Below are 18693 nucleotides of genomic sequence, written 5' to 3'. Positions count from 1 at the left end.
AGGCCCTGTTCACATTTCTGTGCTGTAGAGTGTGCGTTTCTGCGCACTCTCCCGCATCACACACGATTGCATGTTGTTACACTGTTAGATGTGCTGTAGTGCACTCAATACACCTAGCTGTCGCATGTGCATTACATTGCACCGTAATGCATGGTGGCTTATTTCCATGCATTGTGCATTGTGAATCAAAAAGGGTCATGTAGTTCTTTTAGCATGATTTATATGCAGTAGGCATAAAACTGAATGGCCTGCCCTACCGCAACGCACCCTGCGGCGCACATGCCATGCCACATCACGTAGAGATGTGACGGGAGCCTGAGAGTAGAAAGGAAATGTTATTCTCATTTGTGTGCTCTGAATAATGCTGATATGCTGTAACACATAGAGGGGAATATCAAAATTGGAGCAGACAGAATCTGGAGCAGCTGCCTATAGCAACCAATCATCGTCTTTCTTTTATTTTTAAAGTTAAACTGAACAGAGAAGCTGATTGGTTGCCATGTGCAACTGCTCCAGCTTCTGCCTGCTCCAGTTTGGATACATTTCCCCCATAGTATTTTCAGCTTGGGAAAAAGCCAGTTGGTAGTATACTGTACATCTATGGAATATTTGAACAGGAAGTGAGTGTTCGAAAATATTTTACAAACTGCGTTTAAATATTCTGATCAATTCCAAAAGCTTCCACATATCCATCCATAAATGTTTTCAAGATCTCTTTCACACAATCCAGTGAGTAATATTGTACATGGTACGTGCTCCTTTAAAGCCCACCTCCGTTCAAAACTCTGTTTTTCAGTTTAGGGTTAGAACATCTGTCAATCTCATATTACCGCATGTGTCCTGGTGTCACCATACAGGAAGCGAGGTAAAATATTTCCTGTGGGTCAAGAGCCTGAAATAAAATCCATTCTTGTAAAAAAAAATGGCTTCTGTTGGGCTTTAAATATAGACGCGAGCCTTATTAATAGTAACAAATCTGCAAAGTAACCTACCCTGTACGTAAAAAATAATTACACATTGGGATTTATTGTGTAATCTAGTCTAGGTTCACTTTGCAAAGTGAATGTTAGCCATTAAAGTGACACTAAACTCAGCAATTACAACTTAAAAATGCATTCAAGTACCATACCTATTAACAATACTATACCTTATTTGTGTATCACTCAGACTTCATGCTGACACCGTCTATCCTTCTGGAGGGTGGCTTCTTTTGTTCCCCATGGTCCCTGTGTGTGTTGTAACGTAGCCCCCGCTCCAAGCTCACTCCTGTGATGGACTACAATCTCATGTTTAGTTTACTAATTTGTAAGAGATTGTAGTCCATCACAGGAGCGAGCTTGGAGCGGTGGCTACTTTGTAACACAGGGACCATGGGGAACAAAAGTAGCCAACCTCCAGAAGGAAGCACAGTGTCAGCACCAATTCAGAGATGATTTGAGGATCTACAGCTGAGTGATACACAAATAAACTAAATTTTTGTAGTTAATGTACTTGAATGCATTTTTAAGATTTAAATACTGAGTTTAGTGTCACTTAAAGTGAACCTGTTTGCATTTTAAATAGTCAATGGTGTTGATTTAGCATGATCCCTCTTCAAAGTGAATTTTCACTTATCTTAGTGAATAAGGTGAAGTTACTTGAAAATCCACTTTGCAAAGAATACCCACTTATGATTGGATGCCTGAAGCCACCGCAGATTTACCTAATTCATTAAGTTAAAGCCTATCTCTGGGGAAATTAAAAAAACATCCCCTTGTAGTTGGGGTAACTGCTTGTTTATATCTAGGGGTATTGTGTATGTGCCCACCATACACAGGTCCACACCATACAGGTGTGTTATGTAAAAATGCACTGTGTTGCAATGCGCTGATGTTCATACGGTTGAATGCTGATAGAGTTAGAGCATAGAGTTAAAACTGAGCTACAACTTCTTATACTTTACAACCAAGGAAGGTGCCATCTTAGCCTTTATTTGGATTGCATTTGCCATGGTGCTGCACATTATCAGCTATGGCACCAGCCATCTGAGGAAAGCTCAGTTGAGAGCTGAAATAAACGCACTGGCAAACTTGACAGTTGGCATGCCATAAAGCGGAACTCCCAGAATAGTCACTTTCAAGGCACCACTAATGTCAAAGTTGCCAGTGTGCTTTTTTCAGCTTTCAATTGACCTTTCAATCCCTCAAATGGCTGGTGTCATAGTTAATCATATGTGCTGTAGTTCCGCTTTGTTTAACTCTTTTGGGAGACAGTTACATTGGTGTGTCTAGTTTTACTTTAAAGAGGAACCTTACCCAACAATTTATTGTCTCCCAAAACAGTTACTTTTAAGGCATGTCAACTGTCAAGGTTGCTAGTGAGCTCATTTCAGCTCTCAACCAACCTTTAAGCCCTTAAATGGCTGGTGTCATAGCTGATCACATGTGCAGCACCATGGCAACTGCAATCCAAACAGAGGCAAAGATGGCACCTTACTTTGCTGTAAGGGATAGGAGGTGTATTGCCGCTTTAAGTGTAATTTTGTAATATTTCAATAAAGTAAAAAAAAAACAGAAAACAAGTATGCAGTGTGATGTGTTGTACAAAGCATCGTACCACTCCACACAACGCACATGGATGTGTGTATTATACATAGCAGAAAGCATGTGTGCTGGTGTGATGGGGTCCTTAAAGATTATTTTTGAGTATTGATCAGTGTTTGACGCAATTAGATTTAGTTGCGGATAGAAAGAGACATGAAATGAGGGGATGAAAGGGAGGAAGTGGCATGAAAAGGGGATTCTGAGTAATAATGGGAGAAAATGGAAATGAGGGGAAATCAGAATGAGTAGAAGTAGGGGAATAAAAAGCAGGCGGCAGGGCAGAGTACAGAAGAGAAGAGGAGAAGCCTGCTCCATGCCGGCCTCTTTCCTGTACAATGAGAGGCTTTTGGAAAGCTAAGAAACAGAAAACAGCTGTTTGTGTAGGCCAGCTGTTTCCCTGTGCAAACTCCCTTTGTGCCCTGAAACATGTTAGAATACAAGCCTCATCTGTAGGGGAACAAAGACACAGAGTGTGTCCAGTGTCAGCTCAGGAGAACTCGCAGCGCTGAACAATTTGTTCTCTGCAACTTGTGGATTTTACTTTTAACTAGTTCACTCCCAACAGACACAGCCAAACTGCTATGTGATCAAGCTGCCAATGCATCAAAACATTTGCTGTGCCAGTTGCAGAATGTAAGCATGGCTAGTAAAAAAAAAAAAAGAATTGCATGAAATGCTAGAAAATATCCTTAGATCTGCCACCGTGTTCATTGCTGCGTTACGCTATGGGGAAAAATGCTAATGGATAACAGAAATTCCCCTTGAGTGCTCTGGTATTTAAAGTAGAACTCTGGGCAAAGAAAACACATATCCTTGTAGTAGGGCTACCAATACACTGGAAGGGATAAGTGCTCGCCAGGCTACTATACTGGTTCAGGAAGCCTCTTCTCCCCTGGGCTCAGACAGTCTAAGGACCACTGCAGTCTTCAAATGTTATGCAGGTCCATTGACTTGCATTAGATGTGAGAATGCAGAAGAACATAGCCAGAATGGAGGGGTATAGAGGTGAGTGCTGACCACCACGGAACCAAGGATCAGCTGAGTAAAAGAGCTTGTATCCTGTGCCGCCATCTTATTATCTGGCATCATCAATAGCTGGCTGTGTCTTCCAGCTTCTGCAGGCAGCCCCCAATGACAGCCAGGTCCAGGTTGTGAGTCCCTGCTTCAACATCCTCATGGGAAATGTGAGAGGGAATTCCCGCAATAGCAGGGATTTGTCACTCTCAACAAGACGAGAATGGCGGCGAGTGGGGAGGTAGAGCTGGCCTAAAATATGTAAAAAAGTAAACAAAAATAAGTAAATCAGCATTTTATAATGTGATGGTGGGCAAGGATTGCAGCGAGCTAAAGTGGATCTGGGGAGTAAAGGTCCATTATAACTAGAACAGCTCCCATATATACTGTATGTACTTTAATGGAAGATTTAGCTGCTTGCCTAGAGTTCAGCTTTAAGGTTAATGGCAGGAAGATGTAGAGAAATAGTATTTGAAAAAAATTGCTTTTGCCATTTTCTTACCATTGTGGCATGTATCAGTTTGGCACACAGGTATGCAGTAGACTCTCCTCTCAGAATCCTTGCCTGCTGGTTGGATTTTTACCATCAGCACAGTCCAAAAAGTATATCCAAAGCCAATTTTTATCTTTACATTTTGAATAGAGTAAGGAAGGGTTAAAACTGCTGTCTCTTTTTTTTTTAATTTTTTTTACCATGTGTGTCTCATTTAGGGATATTTCCCTTCACCTCCTGTCCTGTAGACTCAAAAGGAAGTGAACAAATATCTTTCCAGTTAGAGGGAAAACTGGTATAAGAAAATGGAAGATGTTCCCTCTGTTCTTGTGGCATTTATGCCTCGCATTAATTTGTGTTGATCAGGACAATGTGCTACCATAGAGAAAGTGAATTTCCCTGTAGAGGACACTGACAACAATAAACACCTGTCAGAGGTTCCTGTGCTGAGTATGATACCTTGTCTTCAGTGGTGGTGCCATGTTAAGGTAGAGATTGATGCCATCGCACTAGAACTAGAAGGTGTCATAGTAAAAGTGACCCTATACCGTCATATTAGCTCGGAAGGGTGCTTTGCTGTCGTATTACCACACAGTGATATTATGTTATTATACTACCTTAGAGGGATACTATTATTTTTGCATTCCCTCAGAGTGAGGTTATGTTATGGCCCCAAAGTGATTCTATGGTGCCATATTGCCTCAGAGTGATGCAATATTGCTGTATTGTATCAAAGTAATGCCATGCTGCCATGTTTCCTCGTACTGGTATGCTGCCATAGTACTTCAGAGTGATGCTTTGGTATCATATTGCCTTAGAGAAATGTTGTGTTGCCATATTGCCCTAGACTGATGATATGGTGCCAAATTGTCTCTTGATGCTTTGGTGCCATATTGCCTCACAGAATTATTGTGTTGCCATATTGTCTCAGAATGATGTTATATTGCCATACTGCCCCAGACTGATTGTATGGTTGCATATTGCCTCAGAGTGATGCTATGGCACAATATTGCCTCTGAGAAATATTGTGTTGCCGTATTGTACAGAGGTAAATTTTTTTAACATTTTCTAATGGTGGTGTGCCTCATGATTTTTTTCATGAAAAAAGTGTGCCTTTGCACAAAAAAGGTTGAAAAACACTGACTTAGAGTGATGCTTTGGTGCTATTTTCCTTAGACCAATACTATGTTGCTGTGTTGGCTCAGAGTAATGCTATGTTATTATATTCCCTCAGAGTGATTTTGTTGTTGTTTTTTATTTGCAGTATCCCCTGATGGTGATATATATGTTATTGTATTCTCTTAGAAAGATGCATTGTTGTTGTTTTGCCTCAGAGTGATACTATGTTGTTTTATTGTTTCAAAGTGATACTAAGCGGTCCTGGGGCCGAAGCTAGCCGAAGGATCGGCCGAAGCTATGGCCAGATCCTTCGGCAGCTTCGTGAATAGACCCCTATGTTATTTTCTTACCTCAAAGTGATGCCATGTTGCCATATTGCCTCAGAGTGATGCTGCACTGCTATATTGTGTCAGATTGAGGTTGTGTTGCCCCCCCTCCCCAACTAAATCAGCAGGATCTCAGGGAGGCTGTGCAGGATCTGTGGTGGGCACTGCCATAGAGACCACCAAATATCCTGCAAAGCCCCTGAGACCCTGCAGAGCCCACCACAGATCATGCACACCCCACTAAGACCGGTGCCGGATGTGTGGTGGGCTCTGCCCACCATAGACCCTCACAGAGCCCACCACAGATCCTGCACAGCCCACCCGAGACTCTCAGGTGGGCTGTGCAGAATCCATGCTGGGCTCTGCAGGGTCCCTTTAGCTGCAGTGTGATCATCTTACCTGCTGCTTGGTCCTCAGCCTCTTCCAACACTGGATTGGTGCTGCAGGACCTGGCCTCCTCCGCAGCTCGACGCCTCTTCTGAGACCTGGCTTCCTATGGCGCGATGGCGCCCTGGCCCTGCTCCTTCCTGATCCGACGTCGCCCTGCCCCCTCCTGCTACTCCACCTCACATACTCCTGCTGCACTGCCTCTTCCGCCGCCTCCTCGCCGATTCCTCTGCCTCCTCGCCGACTCCGTTCTTTGACTCCTCTGCCGCCTCCTCCACCCGGCTGCCTAATTGCCTAAATGCCGCCCCCTGAAAACTGCCGCTAAGGCAAACGCCTTGTTTGCCTCGTGGCAGATACACCCCTGGCTGCACCATGCACATATTAGTGCGTTGCACTGCCATGTTGAATTGATTCGGCTGCCTTAACACAAGGCAGGTTAATGCATAACACACTGCAGTGCCATATTTTCTCAGATTAATCTATTACTTTTGTATTCTCTATGAGTAATGCCATGAGACATGTTGTATAGGTATTCCCAGAGTAATTCCAAATTCCAAGGTGCTTCTAGAGAAGTGTAATTTTGTCCAAAGTGACACCATGTTACCCGGATGCAGCTCTGCCAGGGTACCTATGAGGTGAGGCTTTCAAGTTAGATTATTACCATGTTGCCTCCTAGCGTGATGACAAGGTGTCCCCAGAGTGATGCATGTTACCCCCTAGAACAAAGTTATTCCCCACTGAACCTTATATCTGTCGTGAAAAGCTGTTCAGGTTTCCTATTATATGACTGTTGTAGGCCTTAAATGTGTATTGTTTTCTCACTTTATGCCTGATAGAACCTCATTTGTATTGCACACTCACCCCTTGTATCCAATTGGCCTTTACTGCTGCCACTCAAAAGCGTTAAGTAATTGCAAAATACACATGGAGAATAGTTGTAGATGTTGTAAAACGGGGCTGGGCAAACTCTGGCCCTCAGCTGTGGTGGAACTACAAATTATAATGGGTGAAGGAGGGGTTCACAAATACTTTGGCTACCTGCCATCCCCTAGGAGCTTGGGAACACATTGCCCAGTTTGCCCTTCCCACAAAAAAGCTGACCCTGATGTGATTACAGCAAAATTCTACAAACCACTCTTACAGCGGACACTTTACTTTGTAAAGACAATAGTAGGGTTTGACCCTTGTTACCTGTTCAGCCACAGTCAAATTAATGATTGACTATATGCTTCTCTGTCACACTCTTCAGGTAAATTATGCCAAAAATACATCAAAGAACATTTCCAGCTAGCGTGGCAATAACCACTCTGTATAGTGAGGAAGAATGATCCCCCATCCCATACTTGTTACTCTTAGTAGATCCCACCAATTTTACCTGCAGCATGTGTCAATACTTATATACACTTTCTTTTTGTGAGGACTATTAAATGTAGCAAAGCAACTCTCCAAGATCAGGTGGACAAATGAATATGGAGTTCAGGAGCCAGTGTGTCCAGTCCAGGAGACAGCAGAATATTTTTTAGGAGCCAGCTCCATTGACAACAACTAGAGAAAAAACTTCAAAAGTTAGGCGCCAGTTGTATTTTGTAAGGCGCATTGATAACTTGGCTTCAGGGATATGTCCAGCCCTGGACTAAGACATATAGTTCAATGAGGGTCCTGCAAGTGTAGAGGGACCTTTGTGATACTACACTGATTCATTTGAAGGAATGATCTATTTCAGACACGAGAAAACCCTGTATAATACATCAGACCTTAGACTTAGACATAATACCTGACTACTTTCATGTTTATCACAGATGAATATAAAGGTAGCTAAGGTCACATAAGGCAATTCTGGAGCAGTGCTAAGGCACTTCTGGAGCAAGTAAGAGTGTGGCTCTTAGGGGACAAAACTTTAAACATTTTGGTTATTTTTATTTATTTTATGCATTTTCTGACCACCTTCTGAAAGCTTGTGTACTGCCAGCAGAAACAAATAATTGGAAAGGGTTTGTCAATCTGAGAGCAGTCTCAAGAGTCTCTTGAGGTTATGAAAAATGGCTTGTGACTGGTGGACCTTACAGTCAACTGGTAGCTCTGCACATAAAACATCTGGTTTTAATTTTCATCTAGTTTCTGGTTTTTATTTTCAGAATGACTACATAACAAAAGATTTAGAGAAAGGATGTCACCCATCACGTGTATCTAAATACAGCTTTGAAAGTAAAACTGTTGTTATGATGAGTTTTGTTTTCATGTGTTTGCGTGTTTGGGGTGGAGTACTTTTCTGTATAGAACAGATTAACAGTTCCATCTCCCTATTGATGAGTACTGCCCTTGCGTTTTCAAGCCTATAATGGCTGACTTTATTGGGGTTGTTTCCCCTGCACATTATTAGATATTCAAAATAAAACAGCTTCATGTTATTTACTAAGGCAAGTGAAAGTTAATTTTGCTAAGGGACCAGCCTCTGCTCCTTTAGTAAATCAACCCCTATAATTTTGTATATTGTACTGAGCCTGTATGCAAAAAATATTCAATTGTAAAATACACTACCTGGCCAAAAAAAGAAGTCACACACTCTAATATTTAGCTTTGATTACAGCACACATTCACCACGACATTGTTTTGATAAGCTTATGCAATGTCCCAATTTTTCACCAAGATGCTGTTGTGATCATGGGAGAGCCGGACCACTGTGTAAAGTCTTCTCCAGCACATCCCAAAGATTCTCAATGGGGTTAAGGTCTGGACTGTGTGGTGGCCAATCCATGTGTGAAAATGATGTCTCATGCTCCCTGTACCACAATCTGAGCCCGATGAATCCTGGCATTGTCATATTGGAATATGCCCCTGTAGTCAGGGAATAAAAATCCACTGATGAGAAAACCTGGTCATTCAATATGTTCAGGTGGCAGCTGACCTCATTGTTTGGGCACATAACGTTGCTGAATCTAGACTAATTATCCAATGGAAGACTCTTACCTGTTTGCTTAGCTTAAATCCAGGTGGTGGCTTTTTTTTGGACAGGCTGATATCTGAAAATAGAAACCTTTTAGCTATATAGGGGTTAAAAGCGTATGCATTTTTTAATTTTTTTTTAGTTTTGGATAGAATGAGGTAAGGTTAGAACCCTTGTCAGGTTTTACTGCTATCTAGTGGCTCCGTTAGATAGATTTCCCCTTACTTTCTGTTCTGGAGATAAACTATAAAAAAAGTTTGGGCTAAATATAGACTTTAAAGTGCAACTGACATTCAAACTTTTTTTTTGGATATTAGTTAGAGAACCTGTACGTTTTTTATTGCTGTCTGTGTTCCTTTTTATCACTGAAAGTAAGAGAAAAACACGAGTTTTGGGTCATCATCAGAACCGTTCATGGTTTGTGAAAAGGTGAGCTAACCCTCTAAACAGGGAAAAGCTAGAACCTCTGTTAGATTTTCATTGCTGTTTATTTCACTGTTGCAGATTTTCCCTCACTTCCTGTCTGGTAAAAGGTTGTCCCTAGAACCGAAAGGGGTACTTTTTCCAATGAAGCCCTGCAGTGGTGTCCCTAGCCTTATTGCTGCCTTAGGCAGTGGCAGGGGTGCACGGGTAAGGTGTGGTGGTGCAAGCTGCCCTCTGCAGTCTCTGCAGATACACAAATGCAGAGGTCGACTCTTGGCAACCTGGGACGATCTGGCCGGCGTCCTGCTCAATTTCCGGCAACCAGTGACCTCACTTGCTTCCAGGAACTGGGCGGGACGTCAGTCAGAGCACCACAGTTTGCTAAGAGCTGGGCGGGGAGATGTGTATGTCCCTTACGCTCTGGTCAGATAGGGGGAAGGAGGCACACTGCCTGCCCCCACCCCCCTTCCCACCCCCCATGACCCAAAGAGATACCACTTGAGGCAACAGCCTCAGGCTACTTCTTTAATAGGACAGCCCTGGATCTCTGGGTAGCAGTAAAACCCTTATAGGGGCCCTAATCAGGAGATACATGGAATGGAGTCCCCATGGCCCTCATCTATTCTGCTGGCAGCAGACCTGCTTGACCTTGTAGTTCTATATATTGTTTATTGCATGTTTCAGTGGTTGCCCCAGTGACATCTAACTGGGCAAAATTCCATTTATTTTTCTAAGGGTTACGTAATCCTATTTTGAAAGCCCATTAAAAAAATAAATTGCTTTTAATGCAAGGGTTTCTCACTCCAGGATAAATATAAAATGAGCTAGCTCCTTGTATACAAAGTATCAGATGGCATTGCTTTCGAAAGCTGTTTTACCTGCAAAAGGATTTGTATGTCATTGCAGCCATTCCTGACATCACACAGTCCAGGATTGGTAACCTACCTTTTTCTCTGTTGCAGTTTAATAGTAAATCTTGGTCATCTCCATGCCCCCAGCCTGTGACTGGACAGAGAGGGAGTAGCAGCAGCAGCACAGTGGTATCCTCTCTGTTCACTTTGCTCTCGTCTCTTCTCAGAGTGCTCCTTCTAGTAAGTATAGTATAGCACTGCACAACTGACTGACTTCTAGTTCTGGTCTTTCCTCCCGCAGTCTTAGGCCTCATGCACACAGGGATTGAAGCTGTGGCTAGGCATTCCCAGGTGTGTCCATACAGATGCGGCCATTGTGCCCATTCAAGGTAATGACAGAGGTCCCATATGTACCTGCTCATCGGGAGAGATGCTTGTCCCTGGATGTAATCTCTCTGCATCCAGAGACAAGCATCTCTCCCGATCCGCAGGTAAGTGTCGCGTATACAGTTACATCTTGACAGCCACAGACAGATGTAGCCGCAGCACAGCAACATGCATCTGTATGCACACATCTGGGATTCTGCCGCAGGTTCTTGCAGCAGGAGTCTCCGCAGCTTTAAACCCAGCATGCATGAGGTCTTAGTGTCACCTGTACGGGGGTCACAAGGGACCAATAACATGCCAATACCAGGTATTTACTTTAGTTGCAATTAAAAAATAAAATCTTTTTTTCCCCTAATAAATACCTAATTAAATTAGTGTTTTCCATATCTGCCTGGAGTTCAGCTTTAATACACATTTACTGACACATCCACTCCACGCTGTATGCAGAGTGAGAGGAACACTGCCTGCAGTGTCCAGATTGCAACTGAAGCTGCAAGCCATGGAAGTTACATAGCTGTCTCTGTATAGCAGTCTGCAGGCACACAGATGCATCTCCACAACCAGAGCCAATGTGTATGAGCACTAATAGTTACTGCATCTACACTGATTTGTGCCTGGATGGCCATAAATATGTTTCCCTGGAGGTGTAGCTGAAAGCCACACTAGTCTGCCTGTCCATTCTTAGCTGTGAATGGGGAGCTGGAATCTCAGATCATGCTTTAAATAGTGCCATCGAAATTCACCATCCTAGTCTGATGCTATTTCGGACTGAGGCGAGCCCAGCATATGAATGCAATGCAAAAGACAGGCTATTTCAAGGCCTTGGCATCCACTAGATTAACCATAAGTGTGCCAAGTGTGTCTAATTTTTCTGTACATCTATTTTAGAAAGATTATTTATTATTCATCACTGGGCACACCTAATTCCTTACTCAAGGATTGTATATAGCAAGTATAGCCAAGCAGAGCTGGTCTGAAGTAAGAAGGACCAGCCACCTAGTTATATCACGATGACCATATGCATTGATTGCTTTAATTATTGATAAATAAGATGTATACATTAAAGGCACTCTACAGTCAGCGCTGAATAGTAAGAGAGCCAGATTCCAGACAAAACTTTTTTTATTTTAGTTTTGTACAGAGGAGTGGCGGTTTGAACCCACTTTTATTGCTGGCTTTGTCCCCTATTGGAGAGATTGGTGTAGCATAACATAGGGTGATGGGATATCTCTCTGATAGGAAGGATGAGCACGGCAACAAAAGCGCATTTATGTAGTACAGTATTGAAGGGTTGGAACATCTGGAGATTTGTGGGAGAAGCGTTACATTTGTCAATAATACCCTTCTGTGAAGTGTCAAATGTTCTTGGAGGGACTGCTCCCATACAAAACAAGGGACCCCCAATCAGAATAGGGGGTCTGAAGTGGAACCCAATATAGAAGAGCGGTGCTCTCCTGCTGATAGTAGACTCCAATGTGATATTTTATTTATAAACAGGGCCGGATTAACATGGGGTGGGTGGAGTTCCAGCTCCAGGCTCGCCCCTGCAAATAGTACTATCAGCTATAGAGGACTACAAATCCCATCAATTCTTTATACAGTAATTAATGCAGAATAACCGACCCGACAGGAATCGCGGATGAGCCGACCCGGCCATGATTCGAGTCGTGGCTGGCCGGACCCAAGCCAAGTCACGGCCAGGCCAACCCAACCAGACCTGAGTGGTGGCCAGCCTGACCTGACCCAAATCACGGCCGGCCGCATCCAGGCAGCTCGGCTATCTCCTGTTTAAGGCCTGCATTGACCCTCCTGGAGCCCGCACTGACCGCCAGAGAGCCCGTACTGACCGCCAGAGAGCCCACACTGGCCACCTAACAAGCTGAACAGCCTCCTGAGAGCCTGCACAGCCCCCCTAAACCTCGCACAGCTCTCTTTAGACCTTGGAGACATCAGGCCGCGAACCCGGAGAAACACACAGTATGTAGCCTCATGTTATTCTGCATTACTGTATAAAGAATTGCTGGGATTTGTAGTCCTCTATAGCTGATAGTATTATTCTGCGGTGCTTTACAGTGTATTGCTGGGATTTGTAGTCTTCTATAGCTGGTGGTAGAGTACATTGCTCTGTAATGCATTACTGGGATTTGTAGTTCTCTATAGTAGTTAGTGGTAATCTGCTTTGCTGTATAATTTTTTGCTGGGATTTGTAGTCCTCTATAGTTAATGGTATTATTCTGAATTTCTATGTAATGTATTACTGCGATTTGTAGTCCTCCTATAGTTGGCGGTATTCTGCATTGCTGTATAATATATTGCTAAGATTTGTAGTCTCACTGCAGCTTGGAGTCCATGGCATATCTACCAGGGTCACAGCTGCAAGTGGGCCCTGGCGCTCCACCACTGACTCCAAGCTGTAGAGAGACTACAAATCACAGCCCAGGCAGGAGGAAGAGGGCCCCGGTGACCGTTTCCATTTCCATAAAAAGACCCACCGAAATCCTCAGCATCAGGCCCGTGATGCTCTTAATCCGGCCCTGTTTATAAAGTTCAATAGAATATAATGTACTTTATTTATCTTTGTAAATAAAAAAGCCATATTGGACTCTACTATCAGCAGTGTCACCACCTTTGTTGTTCGTTATTTAGGTTACAGCATTTCAACAATAACTGTCTATCTTTACAGTTCAGTGTTCCTTGGAAACATTCGCAGTTCATGGATTTTTTTCACTTTTCCTTTTAACTTTGAAACACGTTTTAAGTGCCAATTTGGGATTTGGATCCACCAGATAACCTTCTGTGATTCTGTCACTTCTGTTCCACCAGGGTCACTAGCTACATAGTATCCCACATCCAGAAACACACAGGTAGGGTAAGCAGCTGCCATCAAAATTGGGCTTTTTTTTTTCTTGGAAGAAATATTAGACTTCTTTTGGGGTTTAACAATATACATTCTGTGTAAAGCAGTACAGAATTTCTAAGTCATATATCTGCAAGTACAGGGCTAGATTCTATCTATGTAGCATGTAGGTACCCAGAGAAACAAACCTGTGCTAAATTCACCCTTTGTAAACAGAACATTGTCTTGTTTTACTGGTTTTATCCTTAGAATTTAATGTGTTTTTAAAGCTTGTGTGAGAGGACTATATATCTATTGATGATGGGAAATAAAAATGACTATATACAGCATCCTGTCTGTCTCTATCACCCATAGGTACAGGTCTACAATTTCTAATGGTAAATCCAGAGTAAGTCACATAAATATAATGGCCATTCCAACACTGCAGTCAAGTTTAGTTTTACTAATTGTATATCCATATGTGTACAGTAAATTAAACTGTAGATACATTTGTGCATATCCGACTTTGATGATTTTGGCAACAATTAAAGTAGATTTATAAACTTTATCATTATTATTATTATTATCATACAATATTTTTTTAGAGCCAACAGTTTGCACAGTGCTTTACAATATAAGGAAGACTGTACAGTTGCAATACAAGTCAAGGCAAGATGTTAAGGAGGACCCTGCCCAGGAGAGCTTACAATCTAGAAGGAAGGCCAAGTGATACAAAAGGTGGTAGCCGTGTGGAGATTTATCATTATTATACAGGAAGGATACCATTTCAGGCCCCATCATACCACAGGCATAAAACTGCTTTTAAAAAAATGATAAAGCACAGCCAAGCTCTGAAGCAAGCAAAGCGTCTTTTTATTTTAATTAATTTAAAAGAAAGATTCTTGGAGGAGGAGAGTGTGGTCAAGTTCAAGTTACTGGCCTCTCCGCCAATCCAATGCAGAACACATACAGCAGACTCCATACCACGGTCTGCATTTTCTAAATGAGTTGTAAACTTCAGAGTGTAATATGGAGTAAACATTGCGGAGTACCATGGAGAGCGGATAGCTGTGTCTGCTCTCCATTATTAATGGGCCAATTGGTTTGCTATAGCACAGTTTATCATCAAATTATCATTTTGTTGCCACAAAATTTAGTTTTTACACTTTTTACCATTATTTTCTGCATCTCAGTGCTGCTGATCTCCTCCAGCCTTTTCAGGCTGGCTGTCTACATACAGTAACTCCAATGTCAGATGCACATCATTGATCTGAACTGGCTTCATGATAGTGACTAAGGTGCCTGGACAATCTCTTGTAGTGTCTATCGGAGGCGCATGTACAAGTACTCCTAAGAATGAGATGAAAATAGGTTGGACTTGATGGACTTGTGTCATTATTCAACCTCAAATACTATGGAACTATGTGTCAGGGTAACAACACAGGAGCATGGGAGGTGCGTTGAGATGCCATGAAATGAATTGCAATGCAACACACCTAGCACACAGTAACGCATGCTTGGTGCATTGTGCAATCGAGCATATTAATTGCATGGAACCATGCATGTAACACTAGGCTCAGATGTGAACGGGCACTTACTGTGCTCTGCCTATTGGATCCATGTAACTCTTTGCTTTGCACTCCAGTGCATCATAGAGTGCAGTAATACAGTCACTTTTCCAGATTTCCTCTGCCCTGATTACTAACAATCTTCGAGCAACATGGTGATCCCTTGCAGTCGGACGGCAGACACCAGAGATAGAATCACAATATGGTGGACATGACCTGCACACACGCTCTACAAGACACATTTGCGCTATACTTTGTATTGCACTGAAATTAAGTCACCGTACAATGTTTTGCCAGTTGTTTTGTCAGCTTACATTGAATTTTCTAACCTCCCTAAAGCTGCTTTATTTGCCAAACACAGGGTGGGTTCATGGAAGTCTTCTAAACATTTTCCACCATGGAAAAAATCTGCTCATTTTTATGCTTATTATCAATTCCTAGCAAAAGATTAAACAATGGCTGTGATGTTCCACTGTATTTTATTTGGTGACAAATACATTGGAAACACAATATCCCCCCCCAAACTCCAGCTAAACACCACGTCGCCTCTAGACATTTTCTTAGGTCTCCATTCCTGACTTAGCATCACCTTCTGCCTGCAAATATCACTTCTTCACTCAGAGTGTAGTACAACTGAAAATATCAGTCCCTTCCATTGCCACTTTTGTAGCAACTACAGGCCCACCATTACCACTCCACAGTGCCTTATGCTGGCCGTACATCAGTAGCCTGTAGGCTGATTGAGAAAAAAATCCAACAGATTCCTCCATCCACACTAAACAGCATGGATAGTGGAATCCTCTCTGCCAAGCTATTGTACTCTGACAGCAGCGGGTGTGCTGCTGTCCAAATACCCAAACAGTGACTGCAGCAGATTGGCTTCTGTCACTTTAGGCTGACAATTTTCTGCCGGACTCCTTCGATTTTCAAGGAGGAGGAGGCTGCAAAACAGAGCCACCCATGGAGTGAATATTGTCTGCTTTATCAAGCTGAAATTTGCTCATTGTATTGCCAGCTTTATAATGATCTTTGTTCCCCGATTTCTGGCTGTGTAGCAGACTGTATCTGGAAATCCCTGTGTCCCTCATCCCCAACTTAGGCCCCTGGAAATATATTTCTTCCTCCCGGAGTCAATAGTTCTTTTGCAAATACAATTTCCCCTTCCTCACCTAAGTATATAAGGTGAGATAAGGGGGGTGATTTACTAACCTAAACACACACACCAGGTGTGTGTGATTTTCACACAGCAAAACGTATTTATCAACCAAAAAGTCTCTAAAAGCATATTTCCACTAATGCCATATATGTAAAAATCATGCACATGATGCATATATAATGCTGCTTCACAGTTTAGACAAAAATGGTTAGCTCATGCATTTACATTCCTGCATTCATCAACGCAAGCAACACAACATAGAGCTAATTTACCCAACATCACCTTGGAATTCCTTCAGGGCTTTGCACAACACACCTGCTGGGTGTGTACACATTACAAAGGTGTTTAGATTCCACCCATAGATCATGCTGGGAGGGAACACACTACAGAGGTGTATACACGTTCGTGGTGTGTTTATAAGGTTAGTAAATCAACCCCAAGGTAGCAAGCCTGGATACGAGGTGGGAGAGAAATTTCTGTGCCATGCGGTGCCATGTACATTCCATAATATACAGGTGACATTTACAGAGGGAACATTTACAGGTCTGTGTATAAAATATAATAATATACATACGGAGCAGCAAGCAAGTAAGAAAGTGAAAGCCATGTCAAAACTGATGTTTAGGTAAATATTTTAGTAATAAATAAACATAATGAGGGAGATTTATCCAAACTGGAGCACAGAAAATCTGGAGCAGCTGTGCATGGCAACCAATCGGCTTCTCTCTTTCATTTTCAAATATTAACTTAAGGAATTGAAGAGAGAATCTGATTGGTTGCCATGGGCAACTGCTCCAGATTCTGTCTGCTCCCATTTTGATAAATCCCCTCCAATATTCTTACTGAAAATTAGCTATACATTCCCCTTTAACCATTGTATCTATCTGTAATTAATACACAATAATAGCAAAGTAATATGCAAAGCATCTAAACCATTTTATTTCTGTCTATAGCAGGCACTGGGTAACAGCCTTTACAAGAGTGCATCTCCTTATGGCTCCTTGAACAACATCGTGGATGGGCTGAGCTCTTTAACAGAACACTTCTCAGAAATCTCACTCTCCACCGAGAACAGAAAACCCAGCAAGCGCCCCCCTCCTAACTACCTGTGCCACCTCTGCTTCAACAAAGGTCATTACATCAAGGACTGTCCACAGGTAGGAAACATATTTGTGCCTATTATCACATACTTGGCTTATATAACCCGTTGGGGTATGGTTTTATTATCTCGCTATTCAGGCTGTAAATTGCAATCAGCTGACCTCTATGTGTCACATGTTTTTAGTACGTATTGAAATCTCTGGAAATGTAGAAGGTAAGAAAGTCAGTTATGATGTTTTTATGTGTGAGCTGTCACAGGTACATATCCCGTGTGAGCTGTCACAGGTCATTCTGTAGATATCCCAGCAAAGCTTTATTTTTGTTATATGATGAACAACTAACGTCAATAAAGGCGTTTTGGACTAAGGAATGTTGGTGTGCTGGTAACTTCTGTCACAGGTTATTTCACATGTGAGCTGTCACAGGTACATTCGCATGTATAGGGAACAATTGGTCACAATAGAAATGACTTAGCTATAGGTCACTATGCTGTCAAATTTGTTTTGCTATCACATCCCTGTATACAGACACATTTCATTCAGTTGTTTTTTTTTAAAGGATAGCTTGTAACTTTACTACTGAATGCAGGGCAAAGTACTACAAGATTGCTAAACAGAATTACATGATGTTAGTTTAAAGTTTGATCTGTGGCCCCCATGATTGTCTAAACCAGTGTTTCTGGCACCTTTTAAAAGTATGCAAAATCTTGAGGCACCCCAGTCTAAAATGTAAAAAAAATGTATTTAGATTTTAAGGGGGCATCCCATCAGAAACAAATTAGAGTACCCCTTCACATCAGGAGCACCCCTTCACATCAGGGAACCCCCTCTCACATCAGATTTCCCCCTTTCACATCAGAGTCTCCCCTTCAGAGTCCTACCATCACATCAGGAGCTATGGCTGCAGTTGCATGGTAGAGGACGGGAGGCAAAGCAAGCCTGGATGCAGGTGAATCTGTCCTTTTCTGAATGGATCCCACCCTTCCTAGATTAACATTACTCATTTCAGTAGTGCTGGTGTTCAGGCCGCCTGCACCATGAAAAGGCATGACCCTGTATGAACATTTCAAGGCACCCCTGACGAAGCCAGAGGGCTTTCTCAAACAGCACCAGACCAGGCTTTCTCAAACAGCACCCTGATTGAGAAACCCTGTTCTAAACAGTCCCAGGACATAGAAGGCAGTGAAAATTAAAGCTGCCCATAGACGATAGAGGGCATTCAGATGTATAGAATACTCTACGGCAGGCGCTAACAAAGGTTCCATTAGTTATCCATTTATGTTTGGGCCTATGGAGAGAAGTGTAGGAGGTGCTCTGCATACACCTTCACCACCTGTCTATGCGGGGGAATCAATTGTGATCAGGCAAGGTTTTCCAACCTGTCCAATCGCTATTACTTCCTATGAGCCTTGGTTGGTATGTCCACAGTTGACTCCAGACATTAGTTTGTTGCATTGATTAAACCATCATCTTAAAGGAATGACAAGTCTTTTAAAAAAAATATCAG

The 18693-nt window shown here is 42.5% G+C and overlaps 1 protein-coding gene across 1 annotated transcript in view; it reads left to right on the top strand.

Annotated features, from left to right (window-relative positions):
- ZCCHC24 (zinc finger CCHC-type containing 24) overlaps positions 1-18693 on the top strand; it is a 96541-nt gene that overhangs the window by 25903 nt on the left and 51945 nt on the right. The window contains exon 2 of the mRNA XM_018567826.1: positions 17043-17243. Within this exon, the coding sequence (XP_018423328.1) occupies positions 17043-17243 (201 nt within the window). The remainder of the gene's footprint in view (positions 1-17042; positions 17244-18693) is intronic.

The sequence above is a fragment of the Nanorana parkeri genome, unplaced genomic scaffold, assembly GCF_000935625.1.
Source record: "Nanorana parkeri isolate BGI_ZX_2015 unplaced genomic scaffold, ASM93562v1 scaffold1100, whole genome shotgun sequence".
Lineage (NCBI taxonomy): Eukaryota > Metazoa > Chordata > Amphibia > Anura > Dicroglossidae > Nanorana > Nanorana parkeri.
Note: the sequence above shows the minus strand (reverse complement) of the source record. Positions and strands in the feature narration are given on the sequence as shown.